At 39.8% G+C, this 25518-nt stretch overlaps 1 protein-coding gene across 1 annotated transcript; it reads left to right on the top strand.

Moving 5' to 3' along the window:
- The first annotated feature begins 8775 nt into the window (after positions 1–8775).
- On the top strand, positions 8776–22302 carry LOC147455704 (uncharacterized). The gene is made up of 3 exons (XM_086514415.1): positions 8776–9901; positions 10756–11152; positions 20384–22302. Exons 1-3 carry the CDS (start codon positions 9370–9372, stop codon positions 21891–21893), a joined length of 2439 nt encoding a protein of 812 aa, XP_086370541.1. The 5' UTR covers positions 8776–9369; the 3' UTR covers positions 21894–22302.
- Positions 22303–25518: the final 3216 nt, after the last annotated feature.

Here is a 25518-nt window from a genome sequence, read left to right on the forward strand (position 1 = left end):
ATTGACTTGTCTATGAAGCGCACCATTGTTCCTTACATTCGTTCAGCAAAATCTTCAAAACAGGATTGGGATATTCTAGCAGGTCTTTATGCAAGCAGCAATGAGGCTAAAATTGCTTTGTTGCGTAAAGAGTTGGACTCGAAGATTATGCATGAGGAAGATGATATGGACACTTTTCTTGTTGGTGTCAAGGATATCAATGAGCAACTTATTTCAGTAGGTGAAGTCATTTCAGACAGTTCCCTTGTGCAGACTGTTCTTGATGCCTTACCAAATTCTTACCAGACTTTTGCTAGTACTTGGAGACTTATGACCCAAGGAAATCCAGAAGTTGTCAAGTTTGATGCATTATGCACATTGCTGTTGCAAGAGTCACTTTCCAGAAAAAACGGGACTAGACAGTGTGCAGTTGAACGGGCTTTTATTGCTTCTCAAAGAAAGGATGGTGACAGCAATGCAGTCACTTCTTATGGTTCTATTGCAAGTGGCAAAATTTTTGTTCCCAATGCTTCTTGGCAGCACTTCGTCTGGCAATTCTGATGATAAGGGCAAAAAGAAGATATGTTGCCATTATTGTAAAGCTAATGATCACTTGATCAAGCAGTGTCCTAAGTTGAAGGAAAAAGAGGCTAAGAAGAAAGAGGGTGGTTCCACTACAAATGTTGGTTCCACTAAAAATGCAACCATTGTTGAGTCTTCTGTAAAAGGAGACTGTAATGCTGAAGTTGATGCAGAATGGGCTTTTAGTTTAGAGTGCACTTACAATCCTGTTGTCCATGATGCATTCATGTCAGTTGCTGCATATTCACATGTGTGGTATTTCAACAGTGGTGCTACAAAGCACATTACCTCACATAGTGAATTGTTCACCTCTGTCTTGTCTCTCCCTCATGGGAATTCGATTAGTCACTTGTTCCAACAATGCCTCTTATCCGGTTCAAGGGGTTGGAAAGATTGTGCTTACTGCTGTAAATGGCAGTTCTTTCACACTTGTTGATGCACTTTATGTACCTGGGATCAAGAAGAATCTTTTGTCTGTATCTGCACTTGCTAGACTTGGACTTGTAGTCAAATTTTTGGATGACAGATGTACAGTTCATGATCACAGTTTTGGTGATGAAATTATTGCATTTGGGTTTTTGTGTCGTGGGCTGTATAAGCTCACTTTGTATGACAAGTGTGGACAAAATTTTGCAAATGCAATTACAGATTCAAGGGCTATTTCAGATGAAAAACTTTGGCATGCACGTTTTGGTCATCTGAATTTTGTCAGTTTGCTGCATTTGCAGAAATCTGATATGATTGCTTCTTTGCCACCTCTGGAAGCACCTGTCAAACATGTTTATTGAAGGCTGTATTTTGGGTAAGATGCAGCGTTCGAAGTTTCCAAAGGATGGTTCAATTCGGGCCACATGCAGGTTGCAGCTTGTGCATAGTGATGTTTGTGGTTCCATGCAAACTCAGTCCTTGGGCAATTACCTTTACTTCGTGACTTGCATTGATGATTACTCCATGCATGCATGGGTATTTTTGCTTAAGGTGAAGTCCGAAGTTTTATGTGCTTCAAAATTTTTTTGGCTATGGTTGAAAATGTATTGAAATGTACTATGGGCACCCTCTGTTCCGATCGGGGGGGGAGTATATGTCTCATGAATTTAATGCATTTCTGGCTAGTCGTGGGATAAAACACCAATCTACAGTGCCTTATATGCCTCAGCCAAATGGTGTTACTGAGAGGAAAAACCGGTCCCTTACGAAAATGGCATGATGTACGGTCAAAAGTCAAGCTTTGCCCCATTCTTTTTGGCTTGAGGCCATCATGTGTGCCACTTATGTACTAAACAGGTGTTCTATAAAAGCTTTGCAATCTATTACTCCATATGAAGCATGGCATGATAGAAAGCCTTTTATTAAGCACATGCGTGTTTTTGGCTATTTGGCAAATGCTTTGGTGCCACAAACACAATGCAAAAAATTGGATGATAAGGCTGTCAAATGTATTTTTGTTGGTTATAGTGCTGAAAGCAAAGGTTACAGGTTGTATCATCTGCAAACAAAGCGTATTCTGATTTCACGAGATGTAGTGTTTGTGGAAGTTTCTGTTCAGCCCTTACTGTCATGTACTAGAGACAATAATGTAAGCTCATAGGACATTTATGACACTTTGTCGCCTCTTTTTAGTGGTGGAAATACGGATGTAAATTCCAATCAGGCAAATGTACAACCTATGGGGGTTTCTGAAAATGCTACAAATCAGTCTATTACTGATGCAAATGTACATGATGTACTTGACGAGGAAAGGGCTGAAAATGAGCAGGCTAGAGGTATGCCCAAATGGCTGGTGCATACATTGCATGACAGTAAATTGGATGCATCTTTGTCTAGTCATACTCGTTCAGGCTCTAGCCATGCATCTTATTCATCAAATTGTTATGCTTTGGCTGTGTCTAGCTTACATGATGTTGAGGAGCCTCTGTCTTTTGATGAAGCACATAATTCAAAAAATTGGATGGCTGCCAAGCAATCAGAATATGATGCACTTATAGAAAATGACACATGGACTTTATGTGATTTTCCTCCTGGCAAAAAGGCCATTGGTACGAAGTGGGTTTACAAGTTGAAATGCAAGCCGGATCGTGAGATCGATCGCCATAAGACTCGACTTGTTGCAAAGGGTTATGCACAACAAAAAGTCATAGATTATGAAGACACTTTTTCTCTCACTTGTCATATGACTACTGCGCATTTTCTATGTGCATTGGCAGCTCATTTTGGTTGGGATGTACATCAATGAGACATTGTTATTGCTTTCTTGAATAGTGATATATTTTATGAAGTTTATGTTACGCAGCCTCACGGTTTTGTCAAGAAAGGACAAGAGGACAAAGTGTGCAAATGTAACAAGGCTTTTTATGGGTTGAAGCAATCTCCTCGTGCGTGGTATGAGAAAGCTGACATTTATTTGATCAAACAAGGCTTTCGTAACAGTCCAACAAAAAGCACATTGTGTGTGAGGGTGATGTAATTCTCATTGTGGTTCTTTACGTAGATGATTTGCTGATCACTGGACCAAATGAGAGATATATTGCTGGTTTTTGTTTCATGCTTGGCAGTTCATGTATATCATGGTTGAGCAAGAAGCAAGCTACTGTGGCCACTTCAACTTGTGAGGCTAAGTAAAGGGCAGTCTTCATAGCTACGATTGAGTGTGTACGGCTTAGACGCCTTATGGCTGATTTGGGTCTTGGATAGGACACTGCCAACACTCTCTACACTGACAGTCAGAGCACATTGGCAGTTGCGAGAAACCCAGTTTTTCATGCTCACACAAAGCACATTGAGGTGCATTACCACTATGTCAGGGAGAGGATCTCAGCAGGAGAGATCAGATTGGCTTATGTGCCAATACAAAACAACCTTGCAGATCTTTTCACAAAGGCATTGTCTCACAAGAAGCTCGAAGCTTTTCGCAAAGATTTGGGCTTAGTCCCCTTTGTGGATTGATCATGTCCTCAGGGCATGGCCCTTCCCTTTACTCATGTGCCAACTCTCGTTCACCGCATCACTCCAGGGGGGATTTGTTACCATATACATGTGGTAGTGATGTGTGTGAACACACTAGGACCGTCGGGGCATTTTTTCTCTCTTTAGGAGGTTTTCCCCCCCGTGCATTGTATATACGCCCATCACTCTAGGGCTATCAATCTTTGCATTGCACACTAAGTAACACACTCTCTATTGTGTGCCTTGAGCTTCCCTCTTCTTCTCCAAGCTGTGTGCGTTTCTCTGCAACCCTAATTCCAACAAGAAAAATACTTGTCCAAACTTTCATAAAGTCCCAATGTGGCACAATGTATACACAACTATTTTCATTTTATTTGTAGATAGTTGATCTTCTACACATTAAATTGTCAAGGTAAAGTAAATTCAATTTCAAATTTTTTTTTGTATACTCTTTCAAAAAACAATTGATGTTTCATTGTTTTATGCAGATAAAAAATAAAGGTGCTCATTTGGTGGCCCAAATGAGCACCTTTATTTTTAAATAGGCACCTTCATTTTTGAATAGGCGTTAACGGTAATTAGCGCGGTAATATGAGCGGCAATTAACACAATAATAGCACCGGGTATATTATCACAACTATTGCCGCGATTATTGCTTTCAAACCACTGTCTGGATATGAGCCACATTTATTGCCGCGTATGCAGTACTTTCTCTTTCCATTCTGCTTTGTTTTTCAGTGGCAATGTTAGAAGTTATAGACTACTCCTTTATAGTGCATTGCCACTATCATAACCATAAACATAAGCATAAGCATTACCATAAAAGGGTGTCAAAACCATAAACATTGCTACTACATAACTATAAGCATGATTAAAACCATAACCGTTGCCACTATCAAAAACATAAACATAACCATAATCATAAAAACATTCTCAAAACCATAACCACTGTCAGTGGCATAAGCAAAAATAAACCATACCCATAAGCATTATCAAAATTGTAACCAGTGGAATAAGCAAAAATAAACCATACCCATAAGCATTATCAAAATTGTAACCAATACCTCTGCAATAACCATACGCATAAGAATAACAATAAAAGTATTGTTAGAATCATAAACGTTGCCATTATCATAAAGATTGAAATTATCATAAACATAAGCTTAAGAATAACCCTAAAGAGTGATTATGTGTGTGTGGTTATGCACATGTGTGTAGTTATGAATGTATGTTTATGTGTATCTGTGTGTGCATGCATGCATGAAAGAAAAAGAAAGAACACTTACATTTGAAGAATGTGAGTGTGCAAGAAGTATGAAGGGTCGAGCAAATGCCTACAAAAAAAAAGCATTTAAGCATTTTGTTAGCCACACACACACATACACAAATTTTCTCACACAAATACAACAAAAAAATGTACCTTCTTTGTGTAAAAATGTGTGGAAGCGTAGATGAGAGGTTGAGAGGCAACTCCATGGAGGTCTACAAGGAGGGAGGAGGAGATGGGGAGGAGCTATGGAGGCGGTGTGAAGAAGAGACAATACAAAAAATGAGCTCTCAGGTGCTGTAAAATAGTAGGTTGTCGATACATGCGTCTTATAGGTGCTGATACGGTCATTGGTATACACACTGGTACATGCGTCGATAAAGGTTTATTGGTACAACATTTGTATACACATTCGTATACACATAGATATAAGCATTGATATTTGTGTTGGTATATGTGATGAAAATTTAAATTTGATTTTTGAATTGAGCAATGTCTCCCTGCATCTTTATACACGCTTACTTCGATGTACGCCAGCAACATAAAATTTGTGGCATCGATAACCAAATGATCCTTTGTAGTGGGAGCTAGCTTCCAATGGAGGTGGAAAGCCATCGATCATTGTCCAAATAGAAACTATTGAATACTTCCACCAATTTAATGCTTGCGGACGATTGTCTAAGTCTTAGGTTCTTCATTAGTGCTTCTTCTACGACATTAAGCTGCACAACAGGAGAGAGAGAGAGAGAGAGAGAGAGAGAGAGAGAGAGAGAGAGAGTTGTGTGTAAAGAGCATGCATTGGAATGTAAGCAGAATAATTAGTAGAGCGCAAAGTAATGAGAATGAGTGGAAAAACTATGAAACCTTTCATATCAAAAAAGCGCGAAAAACATGCCACATTTGTCTTGTATTGGATCCTGAGAGAAGAAAGATTCGAGCGAATCACAACATGTATTACTATTAAAGTTTTTAAGTAACTAAAAATGAAATTGAATTTTTTTGAGATAGAGAAAAGAATAATACGAGCTATGGTTACGATAGCCCACCATCCATTGACAGTGCAACATTCTCTCTCTAGACTCTAAAGGACCAAATTTGAATCGAAACTTTCCCTGATGCAATGCTCTTATAGAACGGTAGACCCTTTTCACCCTTATTAATTTGACAAAGGGACTCCAGGCTAGAATCTTTGCCACCATCACCTCCACCACAGTTGCTCGAATTTACCCCTTTTTTTTCGATTTGCTAGTTAATCTCCTAAATTACAAAATTGCATTCGATAATCCTCATAATCCTAGATTTTGAACCCAATGAAGTTATGCACGTGCAAGTATAGACCCTTGCTACTAATGCCTACTTCAAAGGATCTTTTTGTTTGAATAGTAGAAGCAAGATTAGAGAGAGAGAGAGAGAGAGAGAGAGAGAGAGAGTGTAGTATTAAGCATGTCATCCTAGGTGGCTTGCCAAACGGCTATCATTGGTTATAAGTTTAAACATGCCAAAGATATCAAACAAACAACCTTCAACTAAGAGAGGATCCGCACGGAGGGGGGTAGAACCCTATCACTCATCATCTATTAGCCAACATGAACCGGGAGTTTGTTGAGATGGTGTGGGGGTAGAAGACTTGTTTCCCAAGTTTGCCAATATCGACAGAGTTGAGACTCCTAGGTGTCGTTTGTTGAGGATAGCGGGTGGGGTTCTACCCTACCCGTGCGGATCCGCCCGAAGTAGTAGAGGCGCCATGTCTCATGGTGTGTGGCAAAGGTCAAGTTCTATCAATTGCTTGTATGGCGTAATTTTGTAGAATAGCCATGCCGTTGAAAAGTTGGCCAACAGGCAAGATCGATCATCTGACAAATGCTTCAACCAAAATAGACCTTTTTTCACACACCATTAGGCGATCGCTATCTCAGCTTGGTCCACTTTTTGGTGTCCCAATGTGACACTAGGGTAAAATGCTTTATTTCAACACTATGTGTTCAATTTGCTACCCTTCTACGTTTGAGCTATCATGTGTTTTCCAAGGTAGATCCTAGAGGTTTTACCTCTCCTTTTTGTCTCAAACCTCCAAGCTATTCCCTTAACCTGAATCCTTGAGCACCTCTTTCCCAAGCTTTGGGGCCCTTTTAAATTTTACTTCGTTATTTAAATTCTCATTCGAAAGAAAATCACACTCTACAAGGACATGGCTTGAGGAGGCTCCCATGGAAACAGTCACTACAGATCCCAAAATAATTTTCATAAAATTGAGCACACTGTTCACACCGGCCATCTTTGTCCCACATGTAGTCATGACTCACGAGTCTTTTAGATCAGAAAGAAGATGCCAGGGGTCCATGCTCACGCCTAAAATTAGGGAGGGTCAAAAACAATTTAAAGAGGCAAGCGGGATATCCTGCACACTGCCCCTTATTACCTTAATTTGGGAGGTGACCTGTAGACAGTGTTGAGCCTTTAGACAGCAAGATAATTTAATAAGAGGTTGGTTAAAAACCCATCCTGTTTCCGAGCTGAGAGAAACCCAAAATTAAGCATTTTTGCTATCTAATTTCAGCAAAATTGGTTTATACATAATTCAATCTCAATTGCAGAAATTCCTGATCGTAAGCTTTATCTTCGATTTCAGGATAGCCACGTCGCCTCAGATTTAAATTCTGTTTTTTGGAGCAGGGAAATAGTTATAATTGCCTCAAAATAGAGTGCTATGGTAGACAGTAGGCCTATCATCTATGGATACAAGAGATTCATAAATAAAAATAATAATTCTTGAAATAAGGTGAAAATGGAAAAAGCCTAATGGCATTTAAGCTAGAGGCCAAGGTTAGAGCATAGATTTCCCTACTTCAATGCTCTTTATACTTGAGCCTAGCACTCGTGAGTCGTGAGAAATTCAAATACTTGACTTTTTATTGTAGGTGAAAAACAGTAATTTGACGACAAAAAGAGATTTTTAATATTATTTATCATGTTTAAAATTAAACGAAAAAAACTGTTATTTTCATTTTACTGAGTGCTCTCAGAGAGAATAGGGAAAATAGAAAATTTGCTCAGACGCGTGAGCGACGCGTCATCTGAGCAGCTGCAGCGGGAAGACCGGGTCACCGGGTTGCAGAGAGAGGTTTGGGATGAGGTGGCAGTTCTGGTAAAAAGTCCTCAGCCAGGCCCACACTGTACGCTGAGCTGGCAGGGGAAAAAGGGCACCGTAACTTTTACCATGTTTTGACCTCCAGTGAAAGGGTCAATCAAAAGCCTGTGTAGAGCCGGGTAAGAAAAGAGGGGTAAGTTCTAGCTTTGACCACGAATCTGCAGAGCACACCCGTGTTTTCCTCCGACTAGATTTTATGTTATTATTGTGTTTTTTATATTAGGAAATTTGCGTGTATTTTGTCGTGAGGCTGCAGGTCCCACCACCCTCTGCTTGCGATGGTCCCCTCCCTCCCTCCCTCCCTCCCTCCAGAAAGAGAACCTAATCTTCTGCAGACTCAAGTGCAGGGCCCCCTCCCCCTCCTCTCTCATCGGCTCATCCTTGAGTCTTCTCTCTCCATCAATGCATGCAGCATCTCTCTCTAGTGGACACTCCATACCTCTCGACTCGAGTCTCCTACTCTCTCCTCTCCATGCACACACACGCTCTCATCTCTCTCGGTCTCGTCAGAGAACGTCTCGTACACAAAAACATACAGCATCTCTCACTCTCTCTCTGTAGTTTAGGTTCACATGCTCGTTTCTCTCTCATCTTTTGCACACACGAACACTCAGTGTAACCTCCTCTCTCTCTACTTTAGACACACATGCTCTCTGTCTTTGTCCCTGTTCCTCTCTCATTCTGGAACTCTTTCAAGTCAAGGGACCCTCGCTCTTTTTGCTACCTCATCTTTCTGTAGGCTGTCATTCTCTCTCCCCCTCTCTGATCTCTCTTCTATCTCTCTTTTCACACACACACATACACACGCACAGACATACATACACACATCTCGCTTTCTCTCCCAGCGTGCAGACTGCAGGTCTCTTCAGCTCAACGCAGTCTCTTTCATTTCGCCAGGCTCCATCCCCATGAGCTTCCCTCTCTCTTTCTCAAAGTCCCTTTCTCTTCACCCTTAGAGGGGTGATTCCAAGGGAAACTCTCTCTCTCTCTCTCTCTCTCTCTCTCTCTCTCTCTCTCTATAACGCACACACTCTCTCTCTCTGACTGTCTCTTTTGGGAGCTCCCTTCAGTTCAATCCTGCACAGCAGCTACCTCATTTCCGCCATAGCCAAGGTGCAGGAAATGAGGCCCTATACTTGCCTTACTATCACACCCTCAGCTGCCTCCAACACCCCCCCCTTGTAGCCCATCTAATCCATCACATTATATTCTTATGGTTTTCGCCTCTTGTCCTCTACCTGCTTGTACTTAAACTCATTAGCCCTTGTTCCCTTCTTGCTTGTCAGCTTCCTTGCCCTGCTAATTCCTGTACATACATACTATTCCCCCAATCATACCAACACCCAACACTATTCCACTAGATCCTCTGGTGGAATCCCTTTGCCTCCCAGCTTACAAATCCCAATTCTGTCAGCATCCCTCCTCTTGCTGCCATACATGGCCATCATGCATGACTATTGATTGCCCGGCTTCTCTCTCCGAGGAGGGTGCCGCATACACTCATATCATGCAAGGATTGCCCAGCCATCGCTCCTCCACGGTACCTGCAGCTCATGACCATCATCTCAGATTGCTAGACATGGCTGCTTATGTCAACCACGGACCTAATTCGGACACTGCTCTTATCGTTGATCAATACAGTAACAGCTTCAATGCAGCCGCTGCGCTATATTCCCCGCAATTCGCGGTAGGGCTGGCCGGAGCAGGGCCCAGGATGAATGAGCATCATCCTCAAGCAGGATTTATGAATGGGATGATCAAGCTGGAAGCTTTGGAAGGAGGTACAGGGGAGCAGTCAGCCGTGACGAATGTGACATCAGCATCGGGCGAAGGAAGTGGGTACTCTTCATCAGGGGAGAGGGAAACTGCGAATACCAGGATTGATAACGGAGGGCCAAGTGGGCAAAGTGGAGCAATGGGCTTGACAAGCAATGGGCTCACTATCAAAGTCAAGGCTAAAAGGAAGCTCCCAGGAATGCCAGGTAGAGCATTACAGACATTTGACCTAATTAGTATAGGCTGAGTGTGTGGGTGTGTCTGTATACCATGGTAGGGAGTTTTGGCGTCTTATGATTAGGGCAATTCTTATTTCAGCCTCAGAGCATCATGTGAGTGCCTTACTTAAGCAAAAGTACTTCATTTTGTAAGATGGTAGTACAATTAAGAACAAAGATGATGGGTTTGATTGCAAAATTGCGTTTTGCGACGAACTTGCATTCAGATTAGGGTTGCTTTTAGAAAGTCCTTGAATCAAGAGTGCTAGAAGTTAGAAGAACAAGTGTTTGAATGCTGATCAAAGGAATGAACATTAGCTATTGGCTATTATATCCAAATGAAGCATGAAAAACAATACAATAGCTGATTATTCTTTACAGCTGAGGTCTTCTCTTGTTTGTAGTTGTATGACCTTGTAATGGACCGCAGCACACAAACACCTGATTCCTCCGAATGTGCGATATGTCATGAAGTCGCTGACATCTATACTTGTTGCTAAGAGTACCTCTAGTTTAGGACCTTGTTCTTTAGCTCACTATCCGATTTATAGGTGCAATTATCACGATGCAGAGATTTGCGCAATCTAATTGGTCGTTAGTTTTCACGAAGCCTGCAGAAATCTCCTCCTACTGTGGCCGATGTCCTGTGCCTCTTTGCTACAATAGACAATTGGGTTAATCAGCTTAATTACATGCTTATTGCTCTTTTGATGTCCTAGCTCATACAGTATGCTCCTTTATGCATGTACATATTGTAGTATGTTTATGACATGCAAGTAGTCCCACATCCAAGGAGACAAGCTGATCATGTAGCTGGTCTTTTTCTGACTTTCTGCAAGCAGATCCAGATGCCGAGGTGGTGGCATTGTCACCGCGGACGCTCTTGGCAACGAACCGGTTTGTGTGCGAGATATGTAACAAGGGCTTTCAGAGGGATCAAAATTTGCAGCTACACAGGAGGGGTCACAATTTACCATGGAAACTGAAGCAGAGGGGAACCAAGGAGGTGAAGAAGAAGGTCTATGTGTGTCCGGAGTCATCGTGCGTGCACCACGATCCTGCGCGCGCACTGGGGGACCTGACGGGCATTAAGAAGCATTTCAGCCGGAAGCATGGAGAGAAGAAATGGAAGTGTGATAAGTGCAGCAAGCGCTACGCAGTGCAGTCAGATTGGAAAGCGCACTCCAAGACCTGCGGCACTCGGGAATACCGTTGTGACTGCGGCACACTCTTCTCCAGGTATGAACACATATACAGTGTACACACATACTTCCTCCCTCTCCCTCGCTCTCTCTCTCTGTCTCTCTCTCTCTCTCTCGTCTCATGCATGCGTCCTCTGCTGCCCCCGCCTCTCTCTCTCGTCACTCGTGTTTGGTAAATTAGTCCTGCTCTCACAGAGATTAATAACATTCTGGCACGCACATACAAAACATTCTTTCTCTCTCTCTCTCTCTCGTTGACAAAATTGACGCTGTTGTCTTTCCAAATTCCCACGTACTTTTGCTCTGTTTTTCTAAATGATTCTTTTGCAGATTTCGACCCCCGACGTCCTCTCTCTCTGTTTCTGCGTATGCATAGCATATCACATGTTGCCTTTTTTCTTTCTTCTGTTGAGACGTCTGTACGTACTCTCTCTGGCTCTCTCATTGGAATCTGCATTTTTCGTCATACAGATACTAATTTGAGACATGCCACAAAAGGCCATGAAAAGTTCTCTCAACTTTGCTACTACCTTTTCTCTCTCTCTCTCTCTCTCTCTCTCTCTCTCTAGTGTGGAATCTTTTCGTAGTTTGCTCATCTCCCCTAAGAACCCTGTTCCACCAAGCATTAAGGATGCTTAGAGAGCATCCCAGCGAAACTCTAGAAGTGCTTCCACGGGGTGGTGATTTACCTATTTTCACTGCTCATGGGACTTGTTGAGCAAGTGATGTGGTCTTTTGACAAGTTACATTGGATTCAATAGGGTGACATTAGATCTGCTTGTCGAGTTCTATATATCGGTCACGCTAGAAAGCGAATGAGTAGTAGGCCCTAGCCTCTCTAGCTTGCAGAACTGATTGGTCAGAGGGGCTCCATATCCTTAAGAAAGAGTTGTGTCAGATGTTGAACCTCCTAGTCAACTGTATAGTAAGCCATATGGTTGCTATCAATGGACAATTTTGTTTTAGGAATGGACTTTATATTTCAAATTTTGATTGTTCTAGCCCAATTAAGAGTAACCATGGTGATCTTGTCTCATGGAACAAGCACATGGAGAAGTTTTAGTTCTCCAGCTACACTCGTAAAGACTCATATGCCAAAGTGGTGTGCATGTTTTCTTGCTATGTGGCATATAGGAGGTAAAATCCAAGGCTTGCTCAATTGAGTATAGATTTGAAGCACACCAAGGTGGGCATCCCTATCGATTCTTTGCCTACTAAGAGTGTACTTCCTTGCTACTTGTTGGTCGCTACTTTTTCTTGCGTCTTTGTGGCCTATATGCAACAACTAGTCGCTACTTTTTCTTGGGTGTGGCCTATATGCAACTAGTATCCTAGGCTTTCTCGACTCACAAGGACATATTAATCGAGTTTCTAATGAATTCATGACCTTCACGACTATCAATTTGTTGTCCAATGAGAATTCTTGGTGGCTACTTATTGATGGGTGAAAGCATGTTAGCGTGTTAGACTTTTTTATGTCTCGGGACAATGCTAACTAGTACAATAACATGAGCTACACCTCCAAGATCTATGACGTATGATATATCGGTAGAAAGCTCTTGAAACAAGGAATCCAATGTACAACCTCCGATAAATTTTGATATTATTTGTAAAAAAATTACCGAACGTTCAACTTTTTTAAGATGTGCTAATTACTTGAAAATGTTAACTAGCTCAAAAAGCACGACATGTTAACATATACACCCTGATTTTAAATTGTTTTATATGTGTCAGGCCAAGGGCAGGGCCAAGGGCCAAGATGGACATGCGGTCAAGGGGCACTATATGTAGAAACGACATTCCGTTAAGGTGGTTTCACAGCACTTGTAATCACAACAAGTCTGTACTTAGTACCTGACAATTTTTGGCCACTGAAATTGTTTCTGATACTGTGTGCGTCAATTGGTCTAGTGTGAGACCGCGGGGGATTGGACCATGCAACTCTCCACCCAACCGTGCCATATATAGACTCCTAGCCCCTAAATATAGCACCTCTTGATTGCATGTCCATCCTGGCCCTTGGCCGTGCCCTTGCCTGACATTACTTCCCCCTTGGAGAAGCGTTTTCGTCCTCGAAAACACAAGTGGTAGTATCTTCGTAAGAACATTGATGTTTTCCTTATTGGCATCCTCTACACGGGCCAATTGTCCATATGACCGATACTTGGTGCAGTGAGGAGGTTCAATGAAACCAAGAGCAACATCTTGATTTTCAACATTGTTGTCCTTTTGCAACCACCCGTATCTAAAAGGTAACTCATGATAACTCATGTGAGTATCTTGAAAAGCTCATAGCTACGGAAAGATAGAATAGGGAGTGTCCTCATGTCAAACTTCTGAACCTTTTGAAACACACAGAACCACATGTTCACCCCTTACAAAGGTTACATGCCAACATACTCTGTCAACACACCTATTAAGTCCTTGACTTATGAAACTGTCCGTATCCAACCCCACCACAACAGGTGTTCAAAGTTGAAAACCTAACCGAAGCAAATTCTAGAATAAGGAGAGAATCACCTATTCAGAATGCATTGTGCTAACGTATGCTCTTAGAAGATCCTTTAGCACGGTTTACTAACGTATGCGCTTAGCATATCCTTTAGTACTAAATAGAATACTTGTAAGCTGGCCTGGAAATATGCTCACGACCATGCCTTCCATCCTTTTTATGGCTTGAGTACGTCATATGATAAGGCTATGTCACTTGATAGGCTCCACTAATCCATTCATGTGTTGAGAATTTTGTATTTGTTCCACAACATAAACCATCGTACGTGAACAATGCGTAAATTGTGTGATGTAACTTGGGTAGAATCCAACGTACATATAAGAGACTTTAACTAGAAATCTCAAAGTACCTACTGCTCTAATTTTGCTCTTATCATGCGCTTGAGTAAAAGTGTATGTCGCAATCTTTAAAAGAAACCTAAAATTATATGTAGATGTCTCTCCCACACATAGTGACTTAACTTTTAGTATCCAAGGTACTTCATGTGCAAGGTCTTTTAAGTTGAGATTCGAAACCCATCGACCCAATGAATGTAGAACCTAGGAGGAGAGTATACTAAAATTTTTGCAAACTTGTGAAACTAAGATACAAACATGTTTCTTTGGTCTCCTCTATTTGCAACTTTTGTCTTGAGTTGATGGTTATATTGTCTTGTGGGTGACTACCATGGGTCTATACCTTGCTCTTTCCTTCAAGGTGAATCTGGGCTTATCCTGGATTCATATATTTTCTTCCATTGTGAACCACTTGATGTGTGAATAGTGAGGCTTTACATCTAAGAAATTATTCCTACATTGTGTGTTCGTAGGGTATTAAAAGATCCCCTGTACTTACGTACTATGAATGAATAAAAGTTGATAATTTTTCTTAAAACCCTTAATCTTGTTATAAAATTGCATTTGGATGAAAGCATGAATGGGTGGTACACTTTTAAGAGTGGGAAGTTGTTTTTCAGTAGCTTTTTTTTTCCCAAGAGTGGAGAGTGATAAAATTTTTACAAATCAATCCTAAATTGGGAGCCACTATAGTTTTATCTTCTCCTTTTAAAGAGCTATCTAGTGATACTCTAGAGTTTTTTCTTTTAGTCAAATATATCTAGTCTAATATTTCCAAAAATAGGTGTCCTAAATAAATCATTTTGGTCAACCTACTCATGCTTTCACCCATTAACAAACCTATCTGTGAATGTAATTCTATAAAATACTAAAAGTTTCTCTTAGTAAAATTTCCCTCCTAATGAACTTTGATCACACTTTTAAAGGTGACCTCTTGAGTATGACTTGATATTAGTGAGAAAGATGTGTCTCCTTGATACACAAGATAGAAAAGAAAAAGAGGGTCTTGTGAACATGATAATACATTAAGTGAAATTTGGACTCACAAAGGGGCCCTTTAACACTAGGTTGGTAATGGGACACTTTTATGTCTGTTAAGTGATCATTTTCCTTGAATTATATCAAGAGTTTCAAAATGGATTTTGTGGTGTTATCTATTTAGAAAGTTGTCTCATGAGCTGAAAAAAACTTGACATTTTTTTGGAATATCAATTCCATCTTTAACATTGTCCTTGCACAACATTTCACAACCTAAACTGTGTGAAAAAACGGGTCCTGTTTTTGGCTTTTTTCAACCTTTTGCAACTATACCACTCTAGAATTCATGTTTGTGAGGTCTATAGCGCTAGAGAACTATCTTTAGTAGTCCTCAACATGTCCCGATGCTTCTAGGGAGAAATAAATATTAAAGTTGTAAGTTATGACCAAATTACAAGAATTGTTAAATCCTGATTTTTAGCCAATTTTAGCTCTTCTATGATTTTTTTGGTGGATTTCATGATATCCAAATGCATTTATGATTTTCTATGTCGCATATTGTAACATAAAGCTAATATTCCTTGAGTTTTGGGGCACCTAATACCCTATTTTGCATAGTACACAACGATGGTTGATTTATTCAATTATAGAAGAAAACGAAACATTCTAGTATATCCAGTATAGCCTTTTCAATATTGTTAGTTTCTTGTGACAACTACATGCATTTTGTAGGTAGTAACCATATTTAGTCATAAGGATCAAATTTGGCTAGATATTGAATATTGTTAGTTTCTTGTGACAACTACATGTATTTTGTAGGTAGTAACCATATTTAGTCATAAGGATCAAATTTGGCTAGATATTGAATAGTTTCTATGGGATTCTACAACTCATAATGTTGAACCCAGTTTTTTCATGTTTGCTGTATTTAACACTTCATCTTTGTCCCCAAGATTCCCCTTGGTAAGGAATGTATTATTCTTTTGACATGCTCCATGGCTCCTTATGAACATAAAGGACAATAGGGAGCTAAGAAAACATGCATATATTATTTGTATTGAGCGTGGCTATAGAAACTTTGATGATAGGTTTGCAGAATGGTAAAAATTCAACTTTTTTGTACCTATGTATTTTGGCAAATCAAAAAAATAGTGAGTGAGAAGCAATCATATGTTTTGATCACCAACCCATTAAAGTTAACTAGGAAATTTATCTCGAGTCCTACAAAAATCCCTAATCTTATTTTTATGCAACAAAACGTAAGAAATGATTGTTTTGATGAAAATGCACTGGTCCATCAACTTTGGAGGCTTGGTGTGACCAAAAGATGAGAAATTTTACAAGTTTCTTATTTTTTCCATGTGTAATAGGCCTTGAACTATAACCTCATGAAAGGATTTTACAAAATGAGTGGATCTACTATAGTTTTGGAGGTTTTTTTCAAAACCCTGAAAGGACACTTTTATGTCGTGTTAGGTTACCAACCTAGTGTTAAGGAGTTTGACTTTACCTCTCTCTACCAAAACAGACGCATGGATAAATTTTGCAAACAAACTCTAAAGTTGATGGAGATTTGACAGTTACAATGCTCTCTTCAAACTCTATTTACTGATATATAGCACGCCATGAGATTTCTCATATTTTAAAAGATTCTTTTTTTGATTCATCTCTGATGTGACAACTCTGTTGAAATCTTAGTGAATAAAAAAGAGAATCTTTTAAAATATGAGGAATCTCATGGCGTGCTATATATCAGTAGATAGAGCTTGAAGAGAACATTTTAACTATCAAACCTACACTAACTTTGGGTTTGTTTGCAAAAATTTATCAATGCGCTCGTTTTGGTAGAGAGAGGTAAAGTCAAACTCCTTTAAGCATTCCTTTGTGAGTCCAAATTTCACCTAATGTTGTGTATTGAAGAGAAGAAAAATAAAACTCGGTATCTAGAGTGTATGTAGAGGAAGAAAGACAAAAAAGAGAGAACATATTAGAGAGCACTGTTCTTAGAGAAAAAACATGATAGTGCTCTCTAATATGCATAGTTACCCAGAATGGGAAATTGAAACGGGGAACGAACTAGGAACGGCAACATACATGAAATGCCATTCCTTGTTTCGGATACTCACGTTTGAAACACGGAACGGGGATCCGGAAAGGGAAATTGGAATGGGAATGGGGAACGGAGACTTAAAAATGGCCATTCCCTGTTACTATGCTAATATGTCACTTTCTAAATATAGTTATCCTTTAATAGTACAAATATTTTATAAATTGTAAATCTCATCTCAAGTCATCACTTGGCACCTTATATTTTGAACTCAGCGTGAACACTATGCTCACATGTATGTACTTGGGGCAAGGCATTTGACTTTGTTAAGAGGAGGAATGTAAAAGAAATGCTATGATGAGAGTTGAACAAAAGGAAGCTCCAAGCTCCAATCCTTTTAAGAGTATGGTTTGTAGATGATAAGCTAGATAGCTGAAATGGATGAATCCATAACATAAGAGAATTTGAGAAGATTGATTTATTTTAGGGAACTAGATCTTTGCTTGGTAATTGTTTATGAGATATTCTTGAAATTAGGAATGGAATTAAACCTTTGATTTGTACTTGTAGCTCATGGCTGTAGAAAATCTAATGAGAGGATTACACTATGTGACTTTCTAGAGAAGCCATCCTCTTTGAGAACTCTTATTAGGATTAATGTTGGAAAAAAAATTTGATTGTGCCTAACTCCACCACTTGCTAAAAGATAATGGGGGATTCATGAAGATCCTAGAAATCAAGTGCAACTAAAGGTTGCTCAAAAATCCCCTCTACATAGAATTTGACTTTGGATATAGTGGACCCTCTTTCTTCACAAAGGCAGAGCTTTCTTCACAATGAGAGCTTTCAAAAAAACTCGACTAAAAGCCCTTTCTGTAGATGCAATCCTATAAATTTCACAGGTTATGATACACTGCCTTGTCGAGTGCATAGGAGCGAAGGCTAAAATAGGGTCTCAGTTTCATTGGACATCTCATATGTCCAACTTATATCTTAGCAACCTCTAACATGAACAAATTCTTTTGAAGGTCCCATGAAAAGTTCTAAAGCATCGCATCAAATAGGAGTCCCTAAGCCTAAAAAGAACTTAGTCGAGACATGATACTTCGAGCAGTGTGCACCACTATTTGGACATTCCATTTCAAGGTGTGTACTAGCCCTAAGCCTCTAGGAGACTCTATCTCCAAGACTTTTATGCAAATTTTCTATTGTGATGTCTAGAATCCATTATCCAATCTTTATCTTTGAGTTTTTGGGCATGGAACCTATTGTCTATGTTTTGTGCAATAGATCTCATGTATTGTGGTGATTGCACATGATTTGATCCCTTAATGCTTAAGTCTTGAGTGGAGTCTTCAATGGAAAAGACAATTGAACCTTGTCGCTAAGCTTGCAAGCTAGGTCTCGAGAGCGGTGCGATACAAATGGAAGGTAAAGCTATGAAAGACTACTGCTTGTGTACTACAATACTAAAGTTCAATTAGAGCACATTCAGACTGTTTGCACCTCGCCACATCCTCTCTCTCTCTCTCTCTCTCTCTCTCCACTTTTCCACCCTCGAAGGCGTGGTTTGCAGGTCAGGTTGCGCTTCGATTTCACACACACCCGGAGCCCACTATGTGTGCGCGCTCACCCACACATGAATATGCAGTCTCTGACGCAGCCCGTTGATTGGTTGGAAAGGCAAGGAACATTGGATAGACAGGGTGGGCATGCCGGAATGCTGAGTACATCTCTTGGACGTGGCTTAGCTTGCCACGAGGGCATGGCAGGCAGGACCCAGTGTGCAATTTGAATGCCCATAGGATAGAGACGCTGCCTCATTGGTTGGAAATTGCAAAAATCATGGCGGACATGCAAATGTGAACCCAACCTTCGTAGCTCGAATCCCGTCTAAATGCACGTGTGATACTTTATGTGAATCTCATATTGTATGGCCATTTTTCCTTGAGTTTAATGGCTCCTGATTGCATAGAGGGCACAAGGGCCAATATAAGGCCACTTAAAACATGGCGGTCAATAGAGGGACATCCAATCTTGTATGATATGAATTATTAAATAGGATTGACAGTTTTCAATGAAATCGATACAAAAAGATAGCTCATATTGAGCTCTTGTCATTCCCAATCATAATTCCCATATGTTTTAGTGGTATTTTTCATTTACTTTGAAGGTGGCCTTGTTTTGGACCCCGGTTCTTTTTGGACCCCGGTTCTTTTTTGGCCCCTTTATTCTATAGCCAACAGTACAACCTGCAAGTCATTTTTTTCCATTTGTATCTAAATCTAGGTCGTTTTGAGATACGCATGCACGCCAACAATCTCTACAATGTTGGTGAATTGACTAGAATATCATTGCAAATGTATATCTTTTATGTCAAGATGTCATGATATTCTCATATTTTTCGATGTAGTGATAGTTTTTCCACTAGTACAGTTTTATAGTGTCATGATTGTGTGAATGGTGTATGACTCTTTATGATGCTTTTGACGCTTTGCATGACAATAAAATATGAACTAAGTTGGATAAGTAATTTTATTCAGTGGCAATCATGGGCATAGCTAAAACCAGGTAAAGTGATCATGGACAGGGCTAGAAAAAAACATTTTTCCTAACCGATCAAAATAATGGGAAACTTGAAATTCTCCCGGTTTCCAGGTCAAAATTTGAAGCTTTTGCCGGTAATTACACTAAAACTTGTGTAAATTTGCCGGTTTTCTTAAAGGCAAGCTTAAAATCTAACCGGGATTTTATAATTTCAGCCGGTTAAAATACACTAGACCTCGGTTTTTTTCTAACATTGCATGGAGGCACAAATTTTCCTCTCCAACAGTGATAATTGGTGGAATAATTAGTGCACTTGTGACCATAGTCGATCCCTAAAGGCTATATGGACGTTACATATATCTTGACAGAAGCCATCTCTTTTCTTTGGAAAAATCTGCACAGGTTTTGCTTGATACTGATAGCTTGGATGATGAAAACACAAGAAGATTTAGAAATTTTCTCATGTAGGAAAATGGAGTCTTTTGGAGTGTTTTTCATACAATGCATAAAATCATGAGCTTCTGCTCGGGAGGCACCGCATACCTAGCTAGGTATTGGGCCGGCGGTACCTTGCCCCCAATCGTACCTAGCTAGGTATGAGGTGCCTCCCTCACAAAAGCTCATGATGTTGAGGTAAGTCACAATGTGAGAATCTGTCCCCCGAACTCTCTCTCACACACACACACACACACACACACACACACACACATACACACACACTCAGAGTACACAGAGGGTGGCAGAGTACAGCTTCCAATGGTTTTGTAGCTCGAGCGCACTGCTTGACTTTCCTTTTAAAATCTGAGTTACTAATATTTTTTAATGTATTTGCATGCATTCTATTTGCAGGAGGGACAGTTTCATAACGCACAGAGCATTTTGCGATGCCCTGGCGGAGGAGAGCGCACTCAGAGTGCAGAGCCAAATTACGGGGGGCCACTTAGGAGGAGATCACCACCACTTGTCCAGCACCCTCTCTAGCGCAGTGGCAGCGCAGCTCGCACAGGTTAGCGGTGCCTCTGCATATGGCGGCATTCTTGGCGGCTCAGCCAACTCTGGCCTGCCCTCCAAAGGAAGCAGCTTGCTTGATCATATGTCCCCTTTTGACAACCCTCTTATGAATGCAGCCTCCTCTTCATCAGCTGGCCGTGCTAATAGGCTGCCCCTTTGGCTCTCTGCAGCAGCTGCTGCTGGTGACCACCATCAACTCCTCTCTGTTAGCCCTAACCCCAATAATATTCCCTTCCATCCCTCCTTTTTGAGCTCCTTTCAGACCAATGCCTCCTCTGTCAACAGTCTCTTCTTCAATAACTCCAGCTTGCCGTCGCAATCTCTGCTCGCGCAAGCTGGGAACAATGGAATTATGTTTGGGAATTCAATATCTGAGTTCGACCTCCTTGGTGACCCAGGCACAAACGCGAACTTTGCCAGCTTGTCGAGCTTGAATGGTCTTGCCTCATTGTCTAACGCAGTGAACAATTCATCACTCTATGGAGCCCAACCACATGTCTCTGCAGGCGCACCGACATCTCCACAAATATCAGCAACATCTCTGTTGCAGAAGGCAGCTCAAATGGGTAGTGTGAACACTACCAATAATCCATCCCTTTTTAAGGCAGGCCTTGCTTCATCCATGGCACCTGTAAGCTCAACAGATGCACTATACTGGCCGTCTACGGCGTCCATGAGGAGCTCTCATGGACTCTCAAGCATGGATATTAACCATTCCTTGAGTAGAGGGCAGCTGACTCCATCCATCAGCGGATTTCATGGTGACAAGACGAACCCAGTCATTAATACTGATGCAAGGTTAAGAAGCAGTATATTAAACAGCATGGACAGTGTATCTGCCATACAAGAGATGGTGGCATCATTCAACAATGGTGGATGTTCAGGCACTGGGATGGTGGGCGGTCAGAGCACCGCAAGCTTGCTAATGAGGGGCTCTGACATTGACAATGGGATTAATCACACAAAAGGGGCTGCACAAATACTTACCAATGATTTGAGCCACTCAATGCTATCTGCATCTGATGCATCCAGAAGCATGATCCAACCTCATCAAGACCTACAACATGAATCAGTGACCTTATCGCCAGGCCTGAAAAGACTGCCGTCGAAGATGATCAAGGCAGAAGATGTGGGCGCGGCGGCAGATAATTTCACAAGGGACTTTCTTGGTGTCAGAGGTGATAACTGCATGCTAGAAGGCTTGGATAGGTCTCTTTCTCAAAGAGACCTTGGGATTGACTATTACAATGGAAGCTACAACAGTTCCAAAGATAACTTGAGCTCGGAGGGTGAGAATATGAGTGGCCAATCGCATGCGAAGCCATGGGATTCCAGTAACCATCTATAGAAGCGGTCATCGTGCTAGTCTTGGTAATTCCTTTCAGTTCTTATGGCTTTCCTATTTTTTTTATTTTGCACAAGGTTTTCAAGCTCTTAGTCAAATATAGTCCTACCATCACCTATTCAGCAGCTGGATTGTTATATTCACATGTGTACAGATTGTTATTGTATTCTAGTGTGTGTGTGTGTGTGCTGAGAGTTAAAGGGGCCTGATTTTTATCCCACATTTGTTGTAACCTAGAGAGCTCTTTATCGGATTCAGTAAGATGTAATAGGATATTTATAGGGTACCAGCTTAGGGGCACCAATAAGTTGAGAGCCATTTTTGAACTACTCTGCAAATGACATATCATAGGATGTGGTATATTATTCAAATTGGTTGGTTTTTATTGCTTGAAAGCTCCATATTTGCCCACCATGATTTTATGATGTTTTGTATTGTGAGAAAAACCAAAGAGTTTCATACTCTTTTTAGATTTTGTAAGCTGAAACCATTATCTTATGTTAGTACATATGGTGCATGGATTACACAGGTGATGATAATTCACTTATGTGGCAATAGCAAGCACCAGTCAAAAGTCCAAGATCTTTCATATCAGGGACTTTTGCTAGTGCATGTAGTCACTAGTGCTAGATATTTAATACAATGAGGATTACACCCACCATGAACTTATGTACCATGATTCTATTGGTCGGTTTGTAGCGTTATACCGTCATTTTTACTTAAGACATTTCACTTATCTACCATGTGAACAATTTTTTATGATGTTTTGCACAAGAGATTTCCATGCTCATTAAGGATACAGGACATTTAGAGAGACCATATCGCTCGTTATGTGTCAGTTTCCTAATGTAATTTAATCTTTTGCAAAGCATGGCTGGTTCTAGGAGCTGAGTCCCATTTTGTAGCAAGAAATGCAGTACCAATTTGTAAAATTGATTGTCCCACTAAGAGCTGAAAAAGAAAGAATTTCAAAAGTGACCAATAAGCATTCGCAAAAGTTGGCATGAGAGGAAAATGAAAATGGTGGTGGATAGTCAATAAATATGCTAGTTCCATAAAGCAGGTTGTCTTTTAATGTTGGTATATCACCATTCCTATGAATGGTCTCCAACTTTCATTCCAATTATCATTACCACTTGATTGGTAACCTAATAGGACATAAAAGTGTCCTTTGAGGGTTTTGGAAAAAAATTAAGTACTCTTATCTTTTGTATGTGTATAGGGAAATCCTTAATGTGGCTGAAAGCCTGCACATGCACTCTTTATGTGGAAAAGATAAGAAACCCTCACAACTCTTGACTAACACACACTTAGTGTGGAAGAAAGATGGAGTATTCATAACTCTTGACTATATGGTCATGAGGAGATCTCAAGGTCAAAAGAGTGCTCAATTTCTCCAAAAACAACATACTTGCTAGGTGAACTTCAAGTACAAAAATCTCTAGTCAATGAACGTCTTAGTATCCATCAATGAGGTACTGACCAAAGTCTATGGTGCTATAGGCCCAAAATTTTTGAATTACAAACAAAGTGTTTTTTTTTTTGCCTTTTGTTTTGCTATCATTGACATTTCTATGTGTACACGCAGCATTTTCTATATAAAAGATTCAACCTCACACATTTTCATTTTTTACTTTCATGTGTAAGCACCTAAAGCATCAAAACATGTCCCCTAAGACATACTTATGAAATAAAAAAATTGTATGGATAAATATCTATCATTCCCATTGTGGCCTTGTCGTATTTAAAGCTATGAAGCTGTACCAAATTAGGAGTGTTCGCTTATGTGTGGATCTAAGATTGAAATATACCAAATTGAGTGAGTGAAATTTAGCAAGTTGAAGACATCATATTATTAACTCAAAATGAGTTCGATTATGGTAAAATGAAAGATCACTACCTTTTTGTGTTTTTTATTTAGGACGTTACATGATTTAAAACTCAAGAAAGAAGAGTTGCAATATAGTGAGAAACCCATAAACACACTTAATATTTCCTTTTAACTATAAATACACCTTCAAAATTTTCATAAGAATGTGGATTTTACTAGCAAATCTGCATAGATAATTTTCCATAAATGGGGCAATACTTCCAATACATAGGTTTTCCATTTTTTGAAGCATAACCACACTCTTACAACTGCTTATGCTACCTATGTAGAACTTTAGAGGTTACTAAGATGTGTTCTAGGAAGATCTTACACATTTTTTTTCTTGCTTGAGTTTGCATGTTGGTTTAAAAATATTAGTCAAACCCAACTATGAAATTAGAATTAGTAGCCCAAAAAGTTTCCAAATTTGGTTGAGGTCATAAGATAGCTTTGTGAATATAGAGCACTTTAGAACCTTCTTGTCATTTCAAGCAATAATTCAAGGAAGTTGTTAAGAGGACACAAAAGTATCCTATAATTACCAATATAGTGTTAAAGTTTGAGACTCGCAATAGACATTAATGATGATGATGCTAGGAAGTTGAGCAATCAACTCTACACAATTAAGAAATTCCATCAGTGGAGTAAGGAAATTAAAATGAAAATACAAGATATCATTGGTAGTTGCTAGTAGCCTCTTCCCCTCATAATGAAGTGACTTGGATAAAGAAAGAGGAACATTGAATTCATCCTTTGTGAGTAGTTGAACGGGAAGCATTGACAAAATTCTCTATCAACATGCTTGTTAAAGAAATTTGCAGTCTTATCTAATATTGCTTCCAAAAGAAAAACTCTTTGTTATCTTAGTGTAAACATTAAAGCAAGAGAGACTCGTAACGTAGCTTGATGTATTAGCACTTCTTAAAAGTTTGCCAATGCATGATTACACATTGCTTAAAAATATATTAAAAGATGCCACAAATGATCAAACTAGTTGTAGAAAATCTTAAGAGAAAATTTAAAAAAAATGATAGAAAAATGAGTTTTTCTGTAAGGACTTCTTTCCAAGTGTTCTCACATAATGAGATGAAAGGTTTAGGAACCCTTATCGCACCTTGGTATCCTACATCATAAGGTATCAACATTTCTAAATCATTTGTGGTTGGCACAATATCATCACTTGAGGCCATTTGCTCTAAGTTGAAGATAGAAGAGATGTCTTCCATGATGCATAGATAGACACTACTTAAAAGTATTCCAAAAGCTATGCCACAAATGATTAGACTTGATGCAAAAGAACTTTAAAAGAAGTCAAAATTTGTGATAGAAAAGTTATTTTGTTTGCAAGAAACTTTGCAAGTGTTTCCACTTAATGATGTGTAAGGTTTTTGTCACACCTACGTATCCTACTTCCTATGCTATCAAATTTTTAATATTATTAGTAGTTGAGATGGATCAATCACACATGATTCAAACAACTTTGTAATTTTGCAAGGGTGATGGAAAATACATTAGATTTTTATATAGGTTTGTTTCCATTCAAGACTCTATTAAATATGGGTCTTTTTCTTGCCAAATATTTTTATATACTATCATATTGAGGTATCATACACTACCAAAATTTGCAAACGTTTACCGTGGTTTGTAGAGAGAGAGAGTCCAAAATGGCTCGCCAAAGAAGAGAGAGGGGGGTGGAGGGAGAATTTTTTGAACTAATAATATTACCACTAATATTACCACTAATATTATCGAGATTAT

This window comes from Adiantum capillus-veneris, chromosome 6 (assembly GCF_014529385.1).
Source record: "Adiantum capillus-veneris isolate H3 chromosome 6, ASM1452938v2, whole genome shotgun sequence".
NCBI classification, from domain to species: Eukaryota; Viridiplantae; Streptophyta; class Polypodiopsida; order Polypodiales; family Pteridaceae; genus Adiantum; species Adiantum capillus-veneris.